The sequence below is a fragment of the Dendrobium catenatum genome, unplaced genomic scaffold, assembly GCF_001605985.2.
Source record: "Dendrobium catenatum unplaced genomic scaffold, ASM160598v2 fragScaff_scaffold_659, whole genome shotgun sequence".
Taxonomy (NCBI): domain Eukaryota; kingdom Viridiplantae; phylum Streptophyta; class Magnoliopsida; order Asparagales; family Orchidaceae; genus Dendrobium; species Dendrobium catenatum.
In genome coordinates this window covers 660,953-679,787 of record NW_021319121.1, presented here as the reverse complement: position 1 = coordinate 679,787, position 18,835 = coordinate 660,953, and the positions used below count along the sequence as shown (strand labels likewise).

The 18,835-nt window shown below is 33.5% G+C and overlaps 1 protein-coding gene across 1 annotated transcript; it reads left to right on the top strand.

The window, feature by feature from the left end:
- The first annotated feature begins 226 nt into the window (after window positions 1-226).
- LOC110094770 (protein FLX-like 3) lies at window positions 227-18,084 on the top strand. Its single transcript, XM_020820097.2, has 3 exons — window positions 227-386; window positions 16,623-17,303; window positions 17,756-18,084. The coding sequence occupies exons 2-3, from the start codon at window positions 16,625-16,627 to the stop codon at window positions 17,851-17,853; spliced, it is 777 nt and encodes a 258-aa protein (XP_020675756.1). The 5' UTR covers window positions 227-386; window positions 16,623-16,624; the 3' UTR covers window positions 17,854-18,084.
- The last annotated feature ends 751 nt before the right edge of the window (window positions 18,085-18,835 follow it).

The window sequence follows — 18,835 nt, the reverse complement described above, 5'->3', positions numbered from 1 at the left end:
AAAAAAAAAAAAAAAAAAACATTTAACCATGCAATAAGCATTTATAAAACATTAATTCAAATTTTACATCTAATAATATCTATACATTTTTATTATAATCAAAATAAAATAAAAAATTAATTAATTATTATTATTTATAAATAAATTAAACTATCATTTATTTATAAAAAAGTTAAATTATCATCTCATGTAAATATCTCAATTTGTAAATATCACGTTGTTCATCGGGTTGTCCCTATGAGCGCGGTGGTGTTGTGACTAAACCCTTGTGCTGCTAAATAGTGAGTGGGAGGGTTTCGTTCGTACTCTGGTTTCTAGGTCTCCCAGCGGCTCGACGAAGCTGCACACCGGAGCCTTCACATCTTGAAATCGCCTTTCCTTGGCTAGTAAGCTTCCGCACTTGCTGCTCTGCCATGGATGTGTTTCTCAAGCTTTTAAATTGTTTTTGGTGAATGAATCTTCGATATTACCTGTTGGGATTTCTTAAATTTTTAATTTTGTTTTCTTCATATTTTTATGTATTTTGCTTTTCTTCGTGGTAATGGATGCTTTGTTTTATTACAAAAGGGCGCTTAGCTGTGGGAGGGGCAAGGTATTTGGGGATTAGGAAGTTTCTTGAGTGCATAAATGTGGTTTCGAGTTGTCTCCTCGATCTGCTTGTATTTAATCATCATCATGGCCGTTTGGGTAGTTTTTTTCAATGAATCCATGCTTAAAGTACCTGAATGTGCACCAGAAGATTTGAGCGTTAGATTGTTGTTGTTTGGTTTTTTTCTTGATTTAACTCTACTTTTTTTATTTGTTTTGCTTGGCCATGGTTCCCTTGGATCTGGATCGAATGTGGTTGTAAGATTAGTTGGGCTAAATTTTAACTAGATGCTTGAAGGCTCAAAACAATAATCTAAAATATGAAATCTTGACTGATGACCAAAAAAAGAAGTTGTTTTATTCATGTTTGTTAAGGGCTTGTTATTTACCTTGAACGAACAGTTGACCGAAAATATCATTTGGTTTATTTTTTCAAAAGGTTACTAGTGATTTTTCAGTTACTTGGGTTGGATTTTGGAATCACAACAATTATTCTTTGGTAAGGTTTTAATTTTAATATCAAACTAGATAAATTTGATGAAATAACAACTTTGCTTGGTTGAAAATCACAAGCATCATAATATGGTAAAGTATATATATTTTTTGTTACAAGCACTAAATATAACTTGGAAAGTGGAAGGAGTACACTCCATGCTTTATTTCTTCCTTAAAACACGTTTGGCTATTGAAAAGCCCCTATGCATGCAGGTCCATTTCTCTTGCATTAAATAAACATTCAAAACTATGTTTTTATCCTTTTCCACCAAAAATAATGGCAAATAAGAGGAAAACCATCATTTCTACTTCACCATATGGAATTTTGCTTTGACGCATTATCACATAATTTTGGCATCCGAATGTTGGCCATTAAAAGAGAAGCATAATACTAAGTTTAGTGTTGCAGAGATGAGGATGCTCATGTGGTTGAGTGGCTTTACCCTTATAGATAGGATACAAAATGAGCATATACGTGAAAATTTTGAAGTAGCTCCAGTGGAAGATAAGATTAGAGAGAGTTGCTTTAGATGGTTTGGTCACATAAAACGGAGGCCTTCCGATGTCCCAGTTAGGATAGTTGAGGTATTAGATTTGACTTATGTTAAGAAAGATAGAGGTAGACCTTAAATGACTTGGTTAGAAAATATTAGAAATGATATTTCTTTATTAGATTTAAACGAGAATTTGACTTTTACAGGACATAATGGAGAAAAAGTATTCATGTAGCTGACCCCACGTAGTGGGACAAAGACTTGATATTGTTGTTGTTGTTGTTGTTGTTTTTGTTGCATTATCACATAATTTTAAATCTATTTAGTGACTAAGGAGAAGATTATAACACCTAGAATTAGCGGTTAGTAATAATCAATGCTATTCTAGAATTACTTTCAAACGAAAAATCTTAAACAATACAAAGGAAGAAAAAGGTTCTTTAGATTGTAAAAATTAAAGAGAAAGCGTGATAATAACCTAAATGATTTATAATGTGACCTTGTTTTGCTTTGAGATGCCGAATAATATACAAGAAGAAAAAAGTTGCTTTAGATTTATAAAAAGTTAAGAGAAGGCATGGTAATAACCTACATGATGTGCAATTTCGCCTTTTCTTACTTTGTAATGCTGGAATAATATAAAAATTGAGCAACATTCTTTCCTTCTTGTTATTGTCATACTTCCCCTTTGCTTGTCCTCCTAACGTTGCATAGGTTCATAGTTGTGATGTAGAAGTGTGTGGTTGATGCACACAATTTTTTTGGTTGCTAATTTTTATTTATAAGCATGAGGTTGACGCACAATTCCTTTGGTTCATAGTTGTGTTATAGAAGTGTGAAGTTGAGGTAAACAATTGCTTGAATGTTTTGTGTATAGCCCTTATGGAAGCCATAGAAAAAGTATAAACTTTCAAGGGAGACACTAGTAGAATAAAAAATGTAGCAAAATTTAAAACAAACATTGGGAACAACAATATGGCCAGAATTGTTGCAGTTTTGTGGGGAGGAACGAATATCACGTGTTGTCAGTGTTGCCACAGGGAGGGATAGAAGTACTGCAAGGTTAGCTAGGTCGTAGGGATGGTGGGCTTCGCATTTCAGGCTAAGTACTTGGGCTGACAATGTTGGTAATGCATCGCGTCACATTACATGTGTCGAGGGACAATACTTAGAAGGCCAGGATTGTCATCACATCACGCGTAGGGGCGGAAGGTCTCGCAAATTTGGTGATTGTGTTGCCTCTTGTCATACGTTGGTAGGGATGAAGGTCTTAGAAGGTTGATAATGATGTTCGTTTAGGGAGGGGCAGAGGTTTTGCGAGGTATTCACAATTACTCACATCGCATGCATCATTGTTTGAGATTTGAAAGTTTGACTTATAATTCAAGAAAAAAAGAAAGAATTGTCAATCTTGGAATTTCAGTTTTCAACATTTGCATGGTCTTCAATTTTTCTTGTCTTTCATAGATCAAAATGCTTTGATTTGGCTCCTCTTAATATGATCATTCCATTCGATAAAAAGTTTTAAATTTTAAATGGTGTTACTCGTTAAATTGATATGTTTTTCTTGCCTTTTGATCATTATGAACCATATCAACCTCTTGAATTTGATGATATACTTCCTTGATGATTGGTAAGGTTTTCCTTAACGTCGTCAAAACTCAATCATCTTCATGGGATCAGGATTCTGTCTAAATATCATGGAATAAATGGTTCAACTGCAATCAACATAGCCACGCAGTTAACTTTGGTTAGCTAGGATTCTGGTCCATCGATACAAAAATGGTGGCTGAATTTGATGGCAATGAATGCATCTTGCAATTACCATGGTAATAGAAAGAGTCCAAATCCTATCACGAAGGCTATCTTTGTTTTTCATCTATAGCTAAATCGTTTGTACACCACTCAAATTTCACTGCTGAATATTTTTATTTATTTTATCTTGAAAAATTTATTTCTTTCTCCAACAATTTTTTTTTTTCATTTTAAAATGTGATATTCTACTTACGTGTCTCCCTTGACAATATCATCTATCTTCACATTTTGTCTATTTTGAGATTTGGTTGTTTTATTCATCAAATTTGATGGCTTTGAACAACGTCCTAGAACATAACTCTTCCATCTTTCAATGCATCTATCATTAACGGTAAAACATTTTTTTCTCAATCTTTGAAATGTTTCTTCTAAACATCTTACTAGTGGGAGAAGAGATGAAGTGGAGGATTTGGTGTGGTTTAGGGGGATGGTTTCTTGACAAAGAAGACCGGTTAAGTTTATCTTGTAGGATTGTTGCAATCACTCATAGGAAGAAGAAAACCTTCGACCATTCTAGGATTTTGCCAATGACAGCTACAGTTCTATGATTTTAATCCTTTTTTCTTTATTAGATTTAAACGAGAATTTAACTTTTACAGGACATAATGGAGAAAAAGGATTCATGTAGCCGACCCCACATAGTGGGACAAAGACTTGATATTGTTGTTGTTGTTGTTGTTGTTGTTGTTGCATTATCACATAATTTTAAATCTATTTAGTGACTAAAGAGAAGATTATAGCACCTAGAATTAGCGGTTAGTAATAATCAATGTTATTCTACAATTACTTTCAAACGAAAAATCTTAAACAATACGAAGGAAGAAAAAGGTTCTTTAGATTGTAAAAATTAAAGAGAAAGCATGATAATAACCTAAATGATTTACAATGTGACCTTGTTTTGCTTTGAGATGCCAGGAATAATATACAAGAAGAAAAAAGTTACTTTAGATTTATAAAAAGTTAAGAGAAGGCATGGTAATAACCTACATGATGTGCAATTTTGCCTTTTTTTACTTTGAGATGCTGGGAATAATATAAAAATTGAGCAACATTCTTTCCTTCTTGTTATTGTCATACTTCCCCTTTGCTTGTCCTCTTAACGTTGCATAGGTTCATAGTTGTGATGTAGAAGTGTGTGGTTGATGCACACAATTTTTTGGGTTGCTAATTTTTATGTATAAGCATGAGGTTGACGTACACAATTCCTTTGGTTCATAGTTGTGTTATAGAAGTGTGAAGTTGAGGTAAGCAATTGCTTGAATGTTTTGTGTATAGCCCTTATGGAAGCCATAGAAAAAGTATAAACTTTCAATGGAGACCCTAGTAGAATAAAAAATGTAGCAAAATTTAAAACAAACATTGGGAACAACAATATGGCCAGAATTGTTGCAGTTTTGTGGGGAGGAACGAATATCATGTGTTGTTGGCGTTGCCACAGGGAGGGATAGAAGTACTGCAAGGTTAGCTAGGTCGTAGGGATGGCGGGCGTCGCATTTCAGGCTAAGTACTTGGGCTGACAATGTTGGTAATGCATCGTGTCACATTACATGTGTCGAGGGACAATACTCAGAAGGCCAGGATTGTCATCACATCACGCGTAGGGGCGGAAGGTCTCGCAAGTTTGGTGATTGTGTTGCCTCGTGTCATATGTTGGTAGGGATGAAGGTCTTAGAAGGTTGATAATGATGTTCGTTTAGGGAGGGGCAGAGGTTTTGCGAGGTTGGCGATGGCGTCACATCGCATGCATTATTGTTTGAGATTTGAAAGTTTGACTTATAATTCAAGAAAAAAAAAAGAATTGTCAATCTTGGAATTTCAGTTTTCAACATACATGGTGTTCAATTTTGCTTGTTTTTCATAGATCAACATGCTTTGATTTGGCCCCTCTTGATCATTCCATTGGATAAAAAGTTTAAAATTTTAAATGGTGTTACTCGTTAAATTGATATGTTTTTCTTGCCTTTTTATCATTATGAACCATATCAACCTATTGAATTTGATGATATACTTCCTTGATGATTGGTAAGGTTTTCCTTAACGTCGTCAAAACTCAATCATCTTCATGGGATCAGGATTCTGTCTAAATATCATGGAATAGATGGTTCAGCTGCAATAAACATAGCCATGCAGTTAACTTTGGTTAGCTAGGATTCTGGTCCATCGATACAAAAATGGTGGCGGAATTTGATGGCAATGAATGCATCTTGCAATTACCATGGTAATAGAAAGAGTCCAAATCCTATCACGAAGGCTATCTTTGTTTTTCATCTATAGCTAAATTGTTTGTACACCACTCAAATTTCACCGCTGAATATTCTTATTTATTTTATCTTGAAAATTTTATTTCCTTCTCCAACAATTTTTTTTTCATTTTAAAATGTGATATTCTACTTACGTGTCTCCCTTGACAATATCATCTTTCTTCACATTTTGTCTATTTTGAGATTTGGTTGTTTTATTCATCAAATTTGATGGCTTTGAACAACGTCCTAGAACATAACTCTTCCATCTTTCAATGCATCTATCATTAAGGGTAAAACATTTTCTCAATCTTTGAAATGTTTCTTCTAAACATCTTACTAGTGGGAGTCTGGGAGAAGAGATGAAGTGGAGGATTTGGTGTGGTTTAGGGGGATGGTTTCTTGACAAAGAAGACCGGTTAAGTTTATCTTGTAGGATTGTTGCAATCACTCATAGGAAGAAGAAAACCTTGGACCATTCTAGTATTTTGCCAGTGACAGCTACAGTTCTATGATTTTAATCCTTTCCTCTATAACAATGACAACAACAACATCAAGCTTTTATCACACTACATGGGGTCGACTACATGAATCCTTTTTTTCGCGGTGTCTTGTTAAGAATTCAAATTCTCATTTAAATCTAATAAAGAAAAAGTCATTTTTAATATTTTCTAACCAAGTCTTTTTAATTCTATCTCTACATTTCTTAACGTAAGCCATATCTAATTCATCTACTCTCATGATCGGGTAATTGGATGATTGACATTTATGTGACCAAACCATCTAAGGCAACTCTCTCTAATCTTTTGTGCCATTGAAGCTACTCCAACCTTTTCACGTATATGCTCGTTTCGTATGCTGCCTCTAATAGTAAAGTGATGTAGAATGGGTATGGGGGTGGGGGAGATTTGGAATTTGAATTAATTAATTCCCTTAATGGGATATCTAATTAGAGAATTAATTAATTGAGTGGAATTAATTGGAGAGGGAATATAGAAAGGGGAGGGGCCGGCCGTAAGTGGAGGCCATTAATTGGGATTTGATTTAGAGACTTTCCTAAAATAGATCAATCTATTTTAGGAATTTATTCAAAATTCAAAATTGAATAAGTAATCTCTTTGGGAATCCCAACTTAAGGAAAAGAAATTAATTCCCATCTAATTTATTTGTTAATTTGAATTAGATTGAAGGAGTTTCCTAAAATAGAATCCTATTTAAGGAAATAATTTAAATTTTAAATTTGGATTGGGGGAATTGAAAGGAAATATTTCCCAAATTAATTTTGCAAGAAAAGGAAGGGAATAAAGGAGCGAGTTTAATGAGGCATTCAAAGCTTTTCTAAATTAATAAATTAAATTTGGAATGAAAGATTTCATCCAAATCTAATTCAAAATTTAAATAGGCTATGAATTAGTAAGTTTTCTAAAATAGGATTTGTAAATTAGACAACTATTCAAATTTAAATAGATTTAAATTTGACCATTAAGATAGTTACCTAAAATATGAAAACTATTTTAGGAAAACTTAATGGCAAGTGGAGATGGGAGGAAACCAAGGGGAGGGACGACGACTTGTGGCTTGGCTGTGAGTGGTGGTGGAGCTAAGGCCAGTTTGGTGGAAGTAGGGAGAGGATGAAGATAGTGACTAAGAATAACACGAAGGAATAAAAACAAAGAAACAAAAGATAAAAGATAAAACCGCGAGCCTTGGACTCTTTCAAAGACTGACGAGTGATACGTTGCCCTTCTCCAAGAGACTTCAAGCCACGAGCCCGGACCCATCATGCGGCTGGTGAAAACTCCGATTCCTTCCTATAGGAATCTCACTAACGTACTCCCAAAAGAACACAAGTGCAGCACACAAATTTTATTATAATTCTATCATACCTAATACATGAGAAGGGGCCTCTATATATAGGCCTCAAAAGAAACTAAAAGACACATTTGCCCCTTGGGCTTACATAAGACAAGACTCTTAAATAAAAGGGTAAAAAAGAAAAATTGCAAAATTAAATCAAAATACAATTAAATAACTAAAATAAAACGGAGTGATCTCGGTCGTCGATCTTCGACTCTTCCTATGAATATCGTCCATCGTCGGATGTCCGCATCATAAAGCCACTCATCCACCTGATCATTCTCATCTCTACAATACTTAACTTAATTTTATGCTTGTGTTTTAATGGACAACATTCTGCACCATAAAGCATTGCAGATCTCACAACTATCTTATATAATTTTTTCTTAAGTTGAGAGGTACTTTTCTATAACACAAACTTTTCTATTACACAACAAGCCCGATGCATTCCTCCACTTACCATTTAAGTTGAATTCTATTAATAATATCCCCATCTATTTCACCATCACTCTGAACAATAGACTCGAGATACCTAAAATACTCCTATTAATGACTTGATCACTCAAAGTCACAACCCCCCACTAGTTCTATTACACTATTAAAATTACACTCCATGTATTCGATTTTGGATCTACTCAAATGAAAACTTTTAGACTTTATTGTTGACCTCCATAATTCAAGTTTACCTTCAACTCACTCGCTAGTCTTATAAACAAGAAGAATATCATCAACAAAAAACATACGTCAGAGTACATCCTATTGCAAATGTCTAGTAAGAACATCCATGACTAAAGGAAAATAAAGGGCTTAAGGCTGATCCTTTATGTAATCCAACATAGACAAATACTTGGTCAAACTACCTTTTGTTTGAACGCAAGTAACAACTTTTGCATACATATCCTTAATGACTTGACTATAAGCATTATTAACCCTTTTCTTTTCTAGAACTCTCCATATTACTTCTCTTGGAACTCTATCATATGCTTTCTCTAAATCAATAAATATTATATATAGATCATCCTTATTCTCTCTATACTTCTCCATCAAATCTCTCAATCAATGTTTAAAATTGCATATTCGGGTATTGGGGCGTTTTTCATTCGTGAGGCGAGGGGTAAGCCTCAAGGCGTTTTGAGGCGTAAGCCTCAAAATCAAAAGATTGCGTAAACATAAAATGATAAATTTTTTATATACTAATGAGTGGATAATATAAAACATAAAAAGCATAATATATGAAGTGAAATCAAAATATCCCAATAATAAGACAACATGAAATTTAGTTCAACTCAAAATTCTATCTTTCCCAAATCTTAGCATTCTTTTCATTAAAATATAATTTCAATTTTCAAAAATAAATAGCAATGAAATATCACATAAGAACTCATAAGTCATCAGCACTGTCATCACTAAGGGGTTCTTCATTTGAATCATCATTATGATGAACTGCTCTCTCCTCTTCATCCTCTCCTATAGAGTCCAATATCGGGCATTTACTTCAAGATTTATGTAAGTTTTAATATATATAGCGTGAGGCGAGGCGGGCCTCAACCAAGTTGAGGCGCAAGCCTCATAAAAGAAACTCAAGGCATAACCATTGAGGCGTTTTTTACTGGAATTGTACAAAGGCAGACCTCAAGGCGAGCCTCATATTGCGCAATTTTAAACCATGCTCTCAATAAATGTATAGCTTTCATAGTAGACCTACTTGAGATGAATGCAAATTGATTTTGAGAAACATTAGAATCACGACGTAACTTATGCTCAATAACTCTCTCCCATGGCTTTAAAGTATGATACATTAACTTAATTCCTCTATAATTTACTCCCGTCTCCAGCTATAATTTTCACTCTTGAGCATCTTTTTAATTTTTAAAAGCAGGAATCAACACACTCATTCTCCACTTATATGAAATCTTTTTAATCTTCAAAATATTATTAGAATGTTTTGTAAGCCAAGAAATGTTTTCATCTTTTAAGCATTTTCATACCTCTATTGGAATATTATTAGGTCCAACAACTTTTCCTCACTTCATTTTCTTTTAAATCCTCTCTAACTTTGATTTTACTAATGCACCACCACCACCAACACCAACAACATCAAGCCTTTATCCCACTACGTGGGGTCGGCTACATGAATCCTTTTTCTCTATTGTGTCATATTAGGTAGTCGACAACCAGCGTAAAACTTGTCGAATAATCATGACTAATACACTGATAAAATAAAAAAAATCTCAATTTTTATTTAGGGTTTTCAGGTCACTGAAGTCAATCATATTCTCACAATCTTCATTGAAAGCTTATCAAAATATTTCATCCACCTTTGTTGAATATCCTCTTCTAATAAAAACACTTTTTGATCTTCATCTTTAATGCACTTCACTTTTTGATCTTCATCCTTTGCTCTATTATACTAGAATTAAAATATCATTAAGTTTATATAGAATATAGTGCCCAGTTCTAAAAAAGTCTAAATCACGGCTAAAGTCTTATCATCAAATGCTGAAAAAGGAAATAATATGAAATCTAAATAAAATGACTAAAAATGAACCCCAATAAAATAAGGTTGCTATGATCTGAGCAGTGTTATGGTGCTACAATATCGATGACGGTTATGCTAATGTGGCACATGAGGCATGAGAGGGAATCATGGAAAGTAAATAGATCAGAGGGGAGAGGAATTGTAAGTGAAAATTATAGAGATTCAAAGCTATTATGACAATTTACTGCCACCTTCAAGTACTACTCAGTTGGAAACCTGCCTATATAGCAGATTAGGTTTTAAAATGTAGGATTGTAGCAGAAAACCTGAGCACTTCCATTTTTTTATGTAAATATATAATATATTTAGACTTTCTTAATTTAATGCGATTTGAGTTGGCCCTTACATTATATTTTTTTTGGCGTTGCTGTTTTTTATTTTAATTGGGCAAGCATCTTGTTGTCCATGAGCTTTTTGGGTGGTTAAATATGCCCGTGGACATTATACTTCTTATTATTTCATGTTTCTTTTAAAAAAAAAAAATCAATTTTCATATTTTACTTTTATAATATTTACAATTTTGTAGCCCTTTCATTATATTTTTGGCATCGTTCTGCCAACGCGGCTTGCTACTCAGCCTTAGATCCTTTTCTAGGCTATTGACCTTGGCTTTTTGATGGAGGATGAGCCAACCACGAGCTTACAAGAATTTGTTAGTTACCCTCGTTGTTTAAAATTATGCAATATGAAGCTTGTCTTGAGGCCCGCCTTAGTGCAATTCCAGTGAAAAATGCTTTGAGGCTTACGCCTCATACTTTTTTATGAGGCTTGCGCCTCAACTTGGTTGAGGGTCGCTTTGAGTTGCTCCTCGCGTTGTTGGCGTGAGACGTACGGCTCACCCTATTTAAATATTATTTTATTACAACTTACCTAAATCCTAATAGAAAGCTCCGAACAAATTACACTTTCATGCACCCCCAAGTTGTAACAACTTCATCTCGATTGCCTTGACCCCCAGCTGACCGCCTTCGCCACAACTACCACAACCATAGCCACCGTTGGGGATCACTTGAAATACGCACACTGCCTCAACCTTCGCCTCTAAAATTTTAGAGTATTAAGATCATCTTTATGTAGATGACAAGCATTTATGAAAGAAGAATGTGATTGAAATAAATGAAGAAGAAATATATTGGAAGGCATTGGACTCAACATGATGAGGCGTGGGAGAGACCAATTTATTATGACGATGACTTAAATAATGGCCCCCTCAGACATGACAACATAAATAATTGTTGTTGTATAGTTTGATAGAAAGCTAATATGCTATTGTTTGATATATTATTTGAGTATTATATAAAAAATCACTTTTAACTTTTATTTTAACTTGACACAATTTTTGAATTTTGAGTCTTACGCCTCAAAACGCCTTGAGACTTATGTCTCAAAATGCCTTGAGGCTTACAACTTGCCTTGCATATGAATAATGCCTCAATACCCAATTAAGTAATTTTAAACGTTGGTTATGCTATGTATAGCCTAAGACTGGCATGAATTGGATGTTCTATACTAGATATGCTGCCATTCGTGATTTGTAATTTTATGTATCATGGGTGTGAGGTGTCCTTTATTTCATTTGTGACCTTATATATAGCCTTAGATGATGTTTGCGGAATTGGCTTGCAAATATCCCATCAATCTTTCATAGCTTGCAAAATCTTCAATAAAATATCTAAAATCTAAATCTAAGGTATTTCGGTGAGTAAAAAACTAAAATTTTTGTTGATTTTTGCAGTTCTTTGTTTAAAGCTAGAACTGGTGTGTGCTAAGGAAACCTTTTCATTAGTGGATATTTCATGATTATGTATCTAAAATTAATGATTATCTATCAAAAGTTAATGCCATAGGAGTGAAAAGAAAACGGGTACACCAAAGGTGACTTGGATATTATAGAAGTGCAAGAGATTTGAATATTGTAGTGTTAACAGCCTTTTATGTATTTTTTTTTTAATTAATTATGAGTTTGCTCGTTCAGCTTTTCCTTAAAAATTTTACACTTCATGCAACTTTCAGAAGAAACAAACGAAGAATGTGGATGATAGTGTTTCATATTTAAATATGATCATATTATTGCATAAAACATGGAGCTAATGGAACAATCACTTTTAAAAGGCATGATTGTCTCTAAAATCTTGAGCAAAGAAGTACCAATGAATTTTAATCATCTCTTCTTCCAAGCAGACCGCAATCTCATAAAATAAGAATAAAAAAGATTAGTGATTATGAAAATGCTGCCATCAACATCTTATTTTATGTATTACCTATTCGACCTAGAAATTAATGGGTTTCTAAATTGTTGATAAGTTCAATTGGTCAGTCTGTATTGGCTGGGATTGGCAATTCAGCTCCATGTTTATGAATAACTCTAAGATCATGTTGAATTCTAGCTGAATTTAGTTCGTTGAAGAACAAATAAGGCCGCCAAGTATGGAAAGGATTCCAGAGCTTGTTTCACTTAATGTCTGAACACAGGTAGAACCCATCATTTAAGTTTTCAGTTTCTTTATTTATAGTTTAAATTATGTGCAAGAAAAATGCAAAATCAAAATTTTATCGAGACTGGAGAGGATTATTTAAATTAATATATTTTATGAAAACTAAAATTATAAATAATCTGAGAAACAAATCAGATAGGCTACATCAAATCAACATCAAAATCTATGGGTTTTGTGTTAGTTATGGAGGTATTTATAAAAAAGAATTATTAGAAGAATGAAAACGTCAGAAGATAAGAGTTTCGGATTTGTAAGTTGTAACAATAAGTATGGTAGACACTTTTAATGGATAGAGTTAAAAAAAAAGCAAATAAAAATGGGGATTGAGTGATATATAGGTATGCTAGTTTCAAATATCTTTGCTTCATTACATTAAATAATAGGGGTATTAGTTAGGATATAGTTTCTAGGTTTTTAATTGGATGTATAAAATGGAGACTGAATTGTGGGGGTTTTATGTGATAAGAGACTATCACATGAAGGAAATTTTCTAAGGGAATAATAATAGCTGGTATTTTGTGTGGGTTCAACAGTGGACCATTAAAAGAAATCAATGAATGCTAAGTTATGGCTTCTAGAAATGAGAAAGTTAATGCAAAAATATCTAAACTCTGGTAATTTTAGTCTTACATTTTTGTAATTAGAAGGATTTTGGGCATTGAATCTTTTTATTTGGGTTACAAATGACAATTTTTTTTTTTTGTGTTTTTTGAATTTATAATGCAGACCAAAAGTTGCTGATGACCTGAGTAGATTGAAATCAGATAAAAAAAGGTAAGACAAATGTAACTTGGCTAAAATGTTGCTTACCTTGGATAAATTAGAGTTGATAGCACTTGAAGCACTCAGGTTGAATGAATGGGGAAGATGAATTCATAGTAAAACAATGTGCTTGGACGTCCTGACACATTTCCTTTTAGGATAGCTTTGAAGTGATGACATATGATATTCACGTGTTTGTGAAAAATAATAATTTATGTTCTCCACTTTTGTGATGTCATGGTTTCATGAAAATATCTTCAAAGTTTAATATTCTTTCTATAATAATAATCTCTTGGGCGCAAATATTCAAAATTTAGGGCAAATGTTTTCAAAATTTAATATCTGGTATTCAAAATTATTACAAGTGTTTTCATTTTTCATATAAATTATGGGGTGGAGATGAATTATCCAAATATGCGGTTTGTATTTTTAAATGCCACATGTTATCATTTCAAAGCTGGTCTGACAAGAAACTGGTTACGATTACCCGCCAATTTTTTTCGTTTTCATAAAGCTGATCCTAAATAAATGGGTAAGGCAAATAATAATAATAATAATAATAATGATAATAATAATAATAATAATAATAATGATATATTGTCGATATCATATAAGAAGACTATATATAATGTTTTGGAAAACAAATTAAAAATGAGCATCTACCTGGTTTCAACCGTGTTAGTGCATGCTTACCATTTTTCTTTACCATGTTGTCATTTTCCATCTCCCAATTTCTATGATAGATCTTGTACTAGAACCAGAGTAAAAAAAAAAAAAAGAAAACAAAAGTGCTTAGGAGGTGTGTTTACAGCCTTACAGGTACATCTGCCATCCAGTTCTTAGATCTTTTCTTTCATTTTTAACTCAAAGGCTTAAAGTTCTCCTTGGTAAAGGCATCAAACTATTCAGCAGGTTCGTCCTCTTTCTCTTAGGATCTCTGGTGATGTCTGGATTGATACTTCTTGCATCCTTTCTCCTCACCTCTCCTCCCACAGTGAGCTCTCTTCTGCTCTAACAGTTTAACTTAAATGGAGCTTATCCTACTCTATTAAGCTCTCAAATCTCCCATTACATTTTGGCTAGTCACGTCTCACGTGTAGTCTGTGTCCGCCTCTCTTGTTTGTTGATTGATTGTCTATTTTCTTTTTTATGCTGGTTCTTGTAGTGTTTTGTTTTCAGCGCTAGTCACATGTATGCCAAGCTTCATAAGAATTCCTTGAGCATTTTCGTTCCTGAGCTTAACTCATTTGTCTTAGCATTTGAGTTAAAGCTAACCAAATGCGTATAATAAAATTTTTTTGAACTGATTACTGATACCAACCATTTGACTATTTTGTTTCTCTGAACGATGACTCATCTTTTGGGGTTTATTTTTTGGAGAAGAAAGATTGAGATATAAGCTGGAATCCCATGCATCTTATAAATATGATTATTTTTTTGCTGGAATAAGTTATGCAAGCTATGAATTTTATTGGTCATTTATGTGCATGGTTGTTTTTTTTTTTGGTTCTAAATCTGAAGTTCGTTTGATAATCACTTGAATTGTGATAAACTCAAAATTGGAATCAATTTGCTTCAACTCAAGATTTGCTTGCTTGAAATTAGTTTGATTAAACTTGATCAGCCAAATTGATGTAAAAATATATATTTGTGTGCTCGTCTTCACTCATATATATATACACACACACAATAAGTATACAATATGTGAATATATTTATATTTATACATAGATGCACGCTTATGTTCTATATACCTTTTAAAAAAACTAAGTACAAGTATATAAATTTACATTTATATTCATCTGCATAGAAATTTATAAAATTTTTTAAAATTAAAGAGACTTGAGCTTAAATTTAATTGAACCATGGAATCGATCCTGAAATTAAAACTTTATTTGTATTGAGGCTTGACTTACTCGAACAGTCAAACTCAACTTGATGATTCATTGATGATGATTTGGATTGAAGGAGCATTAATCTGTTATGCTTTCAATAAAATTAGAAGTTTTTAAGGTATTAGGTTTTGAATTATAGGCTTCCACCTTCGAAGATTATTGATGTAATGCAGATTTTGGTTTTTGGTTTTTTTAATGCAACTATGATGACTCAATTAATCCAGATCACTTTAAGAAAAAAAAAAAACATTTTCAGTAAAAGACCACTAAGCCCAAAAACTCAGTTTTATAGGTGCAGCCAATAAATGCAACAATTAAAATTCAAATAATTATAAAATAATTGATTGAATTCAAAGAAATCAATGAGATATTTGAACCATAAAATAATAAATAATTGAATTTTATTACCTCCATTGAAAGACCATTTGTATCAAATTTGAATAAAATCAAGAATTTCAACAATGCTATAACAAGGTATTTAGAATAATTTAGATAAAGGAAAGAGATCACCCAAATGAAGAAATCTTGGTTGCATGCCGGTACATAGATAATTTCGTTGGAATTAGTTGCACTTGGATGGTTGTACCGCATTCAAGGGAATTCAACATGTAGACGCCTGAACTAGAATAAATTTTTTATCGAATCTAAGTTCATCACTTTATATAAACCTCTTCTTTAGATTAGTAGATATGATTGATATAAAATCAAACTTAGTTACAAATAAAACTAAAGTTCAAATCCTGATAACTAAAGGTCATATCCAAAGTTCATGTTTAAAAATTTAAAGTTCACGTTAAAAGCTGGTGATTTCGATCTCCGCAGTCCGCTGGACTGGAATGCAAAACTAAAATCACTTTGAACAATATTTGCCTCTTATATGGATGGGGTCAACTATTGATGCTAGAAGACTCTCACATGCTACTCTATTGTAACACAAAAATTGCTTACTTCAACAAACCTCAAATGTCATGAAAGGGCAGAAAAACCACAATTTTTAGGAAACCTTGTAAGCCATGAAACTACATCTCTATGGAATCACAAGGCGTCAATTGGTAATTTTTAAAATTTTACATCACAAATGTGAACTTGAGAATGACCACAATTGAGATAACCTGAATTTATGCTAAGCCATACAAACCAATTTATTATTGGGAATCAGCCTCATAGAGAACACATCTTATAAACATTCATGATCAATATGTGCCCAAAGCATATAATTGAACAGTGCAAAATAAATAAATTTTTTTTGTTTGTAACTAAATATGATTATGCAATTCATCCCAATATTCGCCAATTAATATATATTTCTCGTTAAGTTTATATTTTATGCTAGCTGCCTTGTCATAATGACAGCATTACATTTTTTTTTCCATGGTTAGCTATGGCTGAAATATTGCATTTACAATAAACAGATAAAAAAGGTTTTTTTTTTCCCATGGTTAGCTATGGCAGGTAGGAGCCGTTTGCCTCGTCAGCAGGATTTGCCTCGTCACCATGAACTGCGTGGCTTTCATGATGGCCTCCAACCCCCACAAAGGCGACATGCTCCGATGCCTCTTCACCCAATCGAAGAGGAGATTGCAATACGGCGCGATGAGATACGTCGGCTTCGCGCTGATAATCATTTGCTTGTTGAAGAAAATGTTGCATTTAGGAGGGAAATAGCCGCTGCAAAAGAAGAACTCCATGCGCTTGGACAGTTGATACCCAAGATTCGTGCAGATAAAGAAGCTCAGGCTAGGGAACTGATTGAAAAGGGTTTAAAGCTGGAGAAGGAGCTCCGAGGCCTTGAGCCTCTCAGGGCTGAGCTTATACAGTTAAAATCAGAAGCTCAGAAGCTAGATGGTCTGCGTAAAGAGCTTTCAGGCGAAGTGCAGAACATGTCCAAGGAGCTTAAACACATTCAGGCTGAGAACCAGCAAATATCTACGCTGAGGCTGGATATTGATGGCCTGCACCAGGAGCTGGTCAGAGCCCGGACAGCTTATGAGTATGAGAAAAAAGCTAATGCAGACCAATTGGAGCAGAGACAAGTGCTAGATAAGAACCTTGCTTCCATGGCTAGAGAAGTGGAGAAGTTGAGGGCAGAGCATATAAGCCTGGAGAACAGAGCAAGGGGACCTGGTAGTAGTCTTCTTTTAGATCCCACTTTCTCATGGCAAATTATTAGGTCCGGTCACCTGACCTAATTTTTCGTTCGGATTCCATGCGCTTTTAGTGCGCTTTTGATGTATTTTTGAAAAAGAGCAGCTAATATACAATTTTAATTGCATTTAGCTGCTTTTTTGTTTAGTATTTGCAAAAATATAGCAAAAGCGCAACAAATATCTTACTCATTGAGTATTTGCTATTCTTTTGTTGTGCTTTTGCTGCTCTTTTCAAATACTCAATAAAAGAGCAGCTAATATGCAGCTAAAATTGTGTATTAGCTGCTCTTTTTTAAAAATACATCAAAAGCGCACTGAAAGTACATGGAATCCGGACGAAAAATTAGGTCCGGTGACCGGACCTAATAATATGCCCTTTCTCATAGCGAAATTTGTACAGTTTCTTATTGTAGATTCTTTCTCTGCCAGGTCCTGGAGCTTATGGCGATGGCTTTGGCAGCGACAAGGGACTCTATGATTCTGGTTCCTGGTTGTCTTATGAGCACCGCGGCTTTCCTCGCCATTGATTGTTTTGAACGTTTATTTGCTCCCTCCTTGTTCCAGTTAGTACTCTTTCTGAACTCTTCAAATGGTTTTTTATTGCGAACTATCTGAAACTTATATTTCTTAATGGAGTTTAGAGCATTGTAAGCTTATGAACATGAGATTCTTGGTTTGGCTTGAAAGTTTCCTACCTGTTTTGCTGAACTACTCAATGAAGAAGAGTTTCTATTATCCTTCACTATAATGCTGGAATATCCTTGAGCATTTTTTGGTGGTTTGTTGAAAGCTCTTTATTAGCTATATTCAGATTTTCTATGCAAGATTTTATAGCTTCAGATTTTCCTCAACTTTTTCTGTTTGGAGGTGTCTCTCAATTAAGCTGTTGCTTTGCTCCATCATTATATGCCATATTTATAAACATTGATTGATTATGATTTCAGTTTTTAAACAAAAAGGAGAATACAAATAGAGTGGTCCATTTCATTGATGCTGAAGCTTCTGAAAGCTAGCTGGAATGAGAAGTTCCTGTTTATGACTTTAGTACTATTTTTTAAAGTAATTTTTTAGAAAAATTTTGTACTAAAAGTAGTAAGAAAGCTGTCCACGAAGACTATGGTTTCGTTTGGGATAATTTTTTTCCTGCTGCTTGAAGTAGCTTTGAAGTATAAAAATTAAAATTTTTGTACTAAAAAATTGCTTTAAGTAATCGTCCAAAAGAAGCTCATATCTATATATGCGGAGTTGCGGACGGCTGGTGCCAGAGTGCAATCGACATTGGTTGAGAGAATGCTACCATCAGAAAAAATTAAGGAGAAACTAAAAATTCTTTTAATTTTTTTATTTGATTAATTAAAAATTAATTTTTATATTTTTTATCAGGGAAAGAATTGCCAATTATGAAGATAAATCCATACATATTTCTTCTCATTCTTATTAGCATTGAGTAGTGATTTGTTAATAAAAATGTATGTTGTTATATACTTCTATATAATTTTAATTATTTGT

Coding starts and splice junctions, on each gene's coding strand:
- LOC110094770 (XM_020820097.2), top strand. CDS start 16,625: ATGGCAGGTAGGAGCCGTTTGCCTCGTCAGCAGGATTTGCCTCGTCAC. Junction 17,304..17,755: donor GAACAGAGCAAGGGGACCTG/GTAGTAGTCTTC, acceptor TTTCTCTGCCAG/GTCCTGGAGCTTATGGCGAT.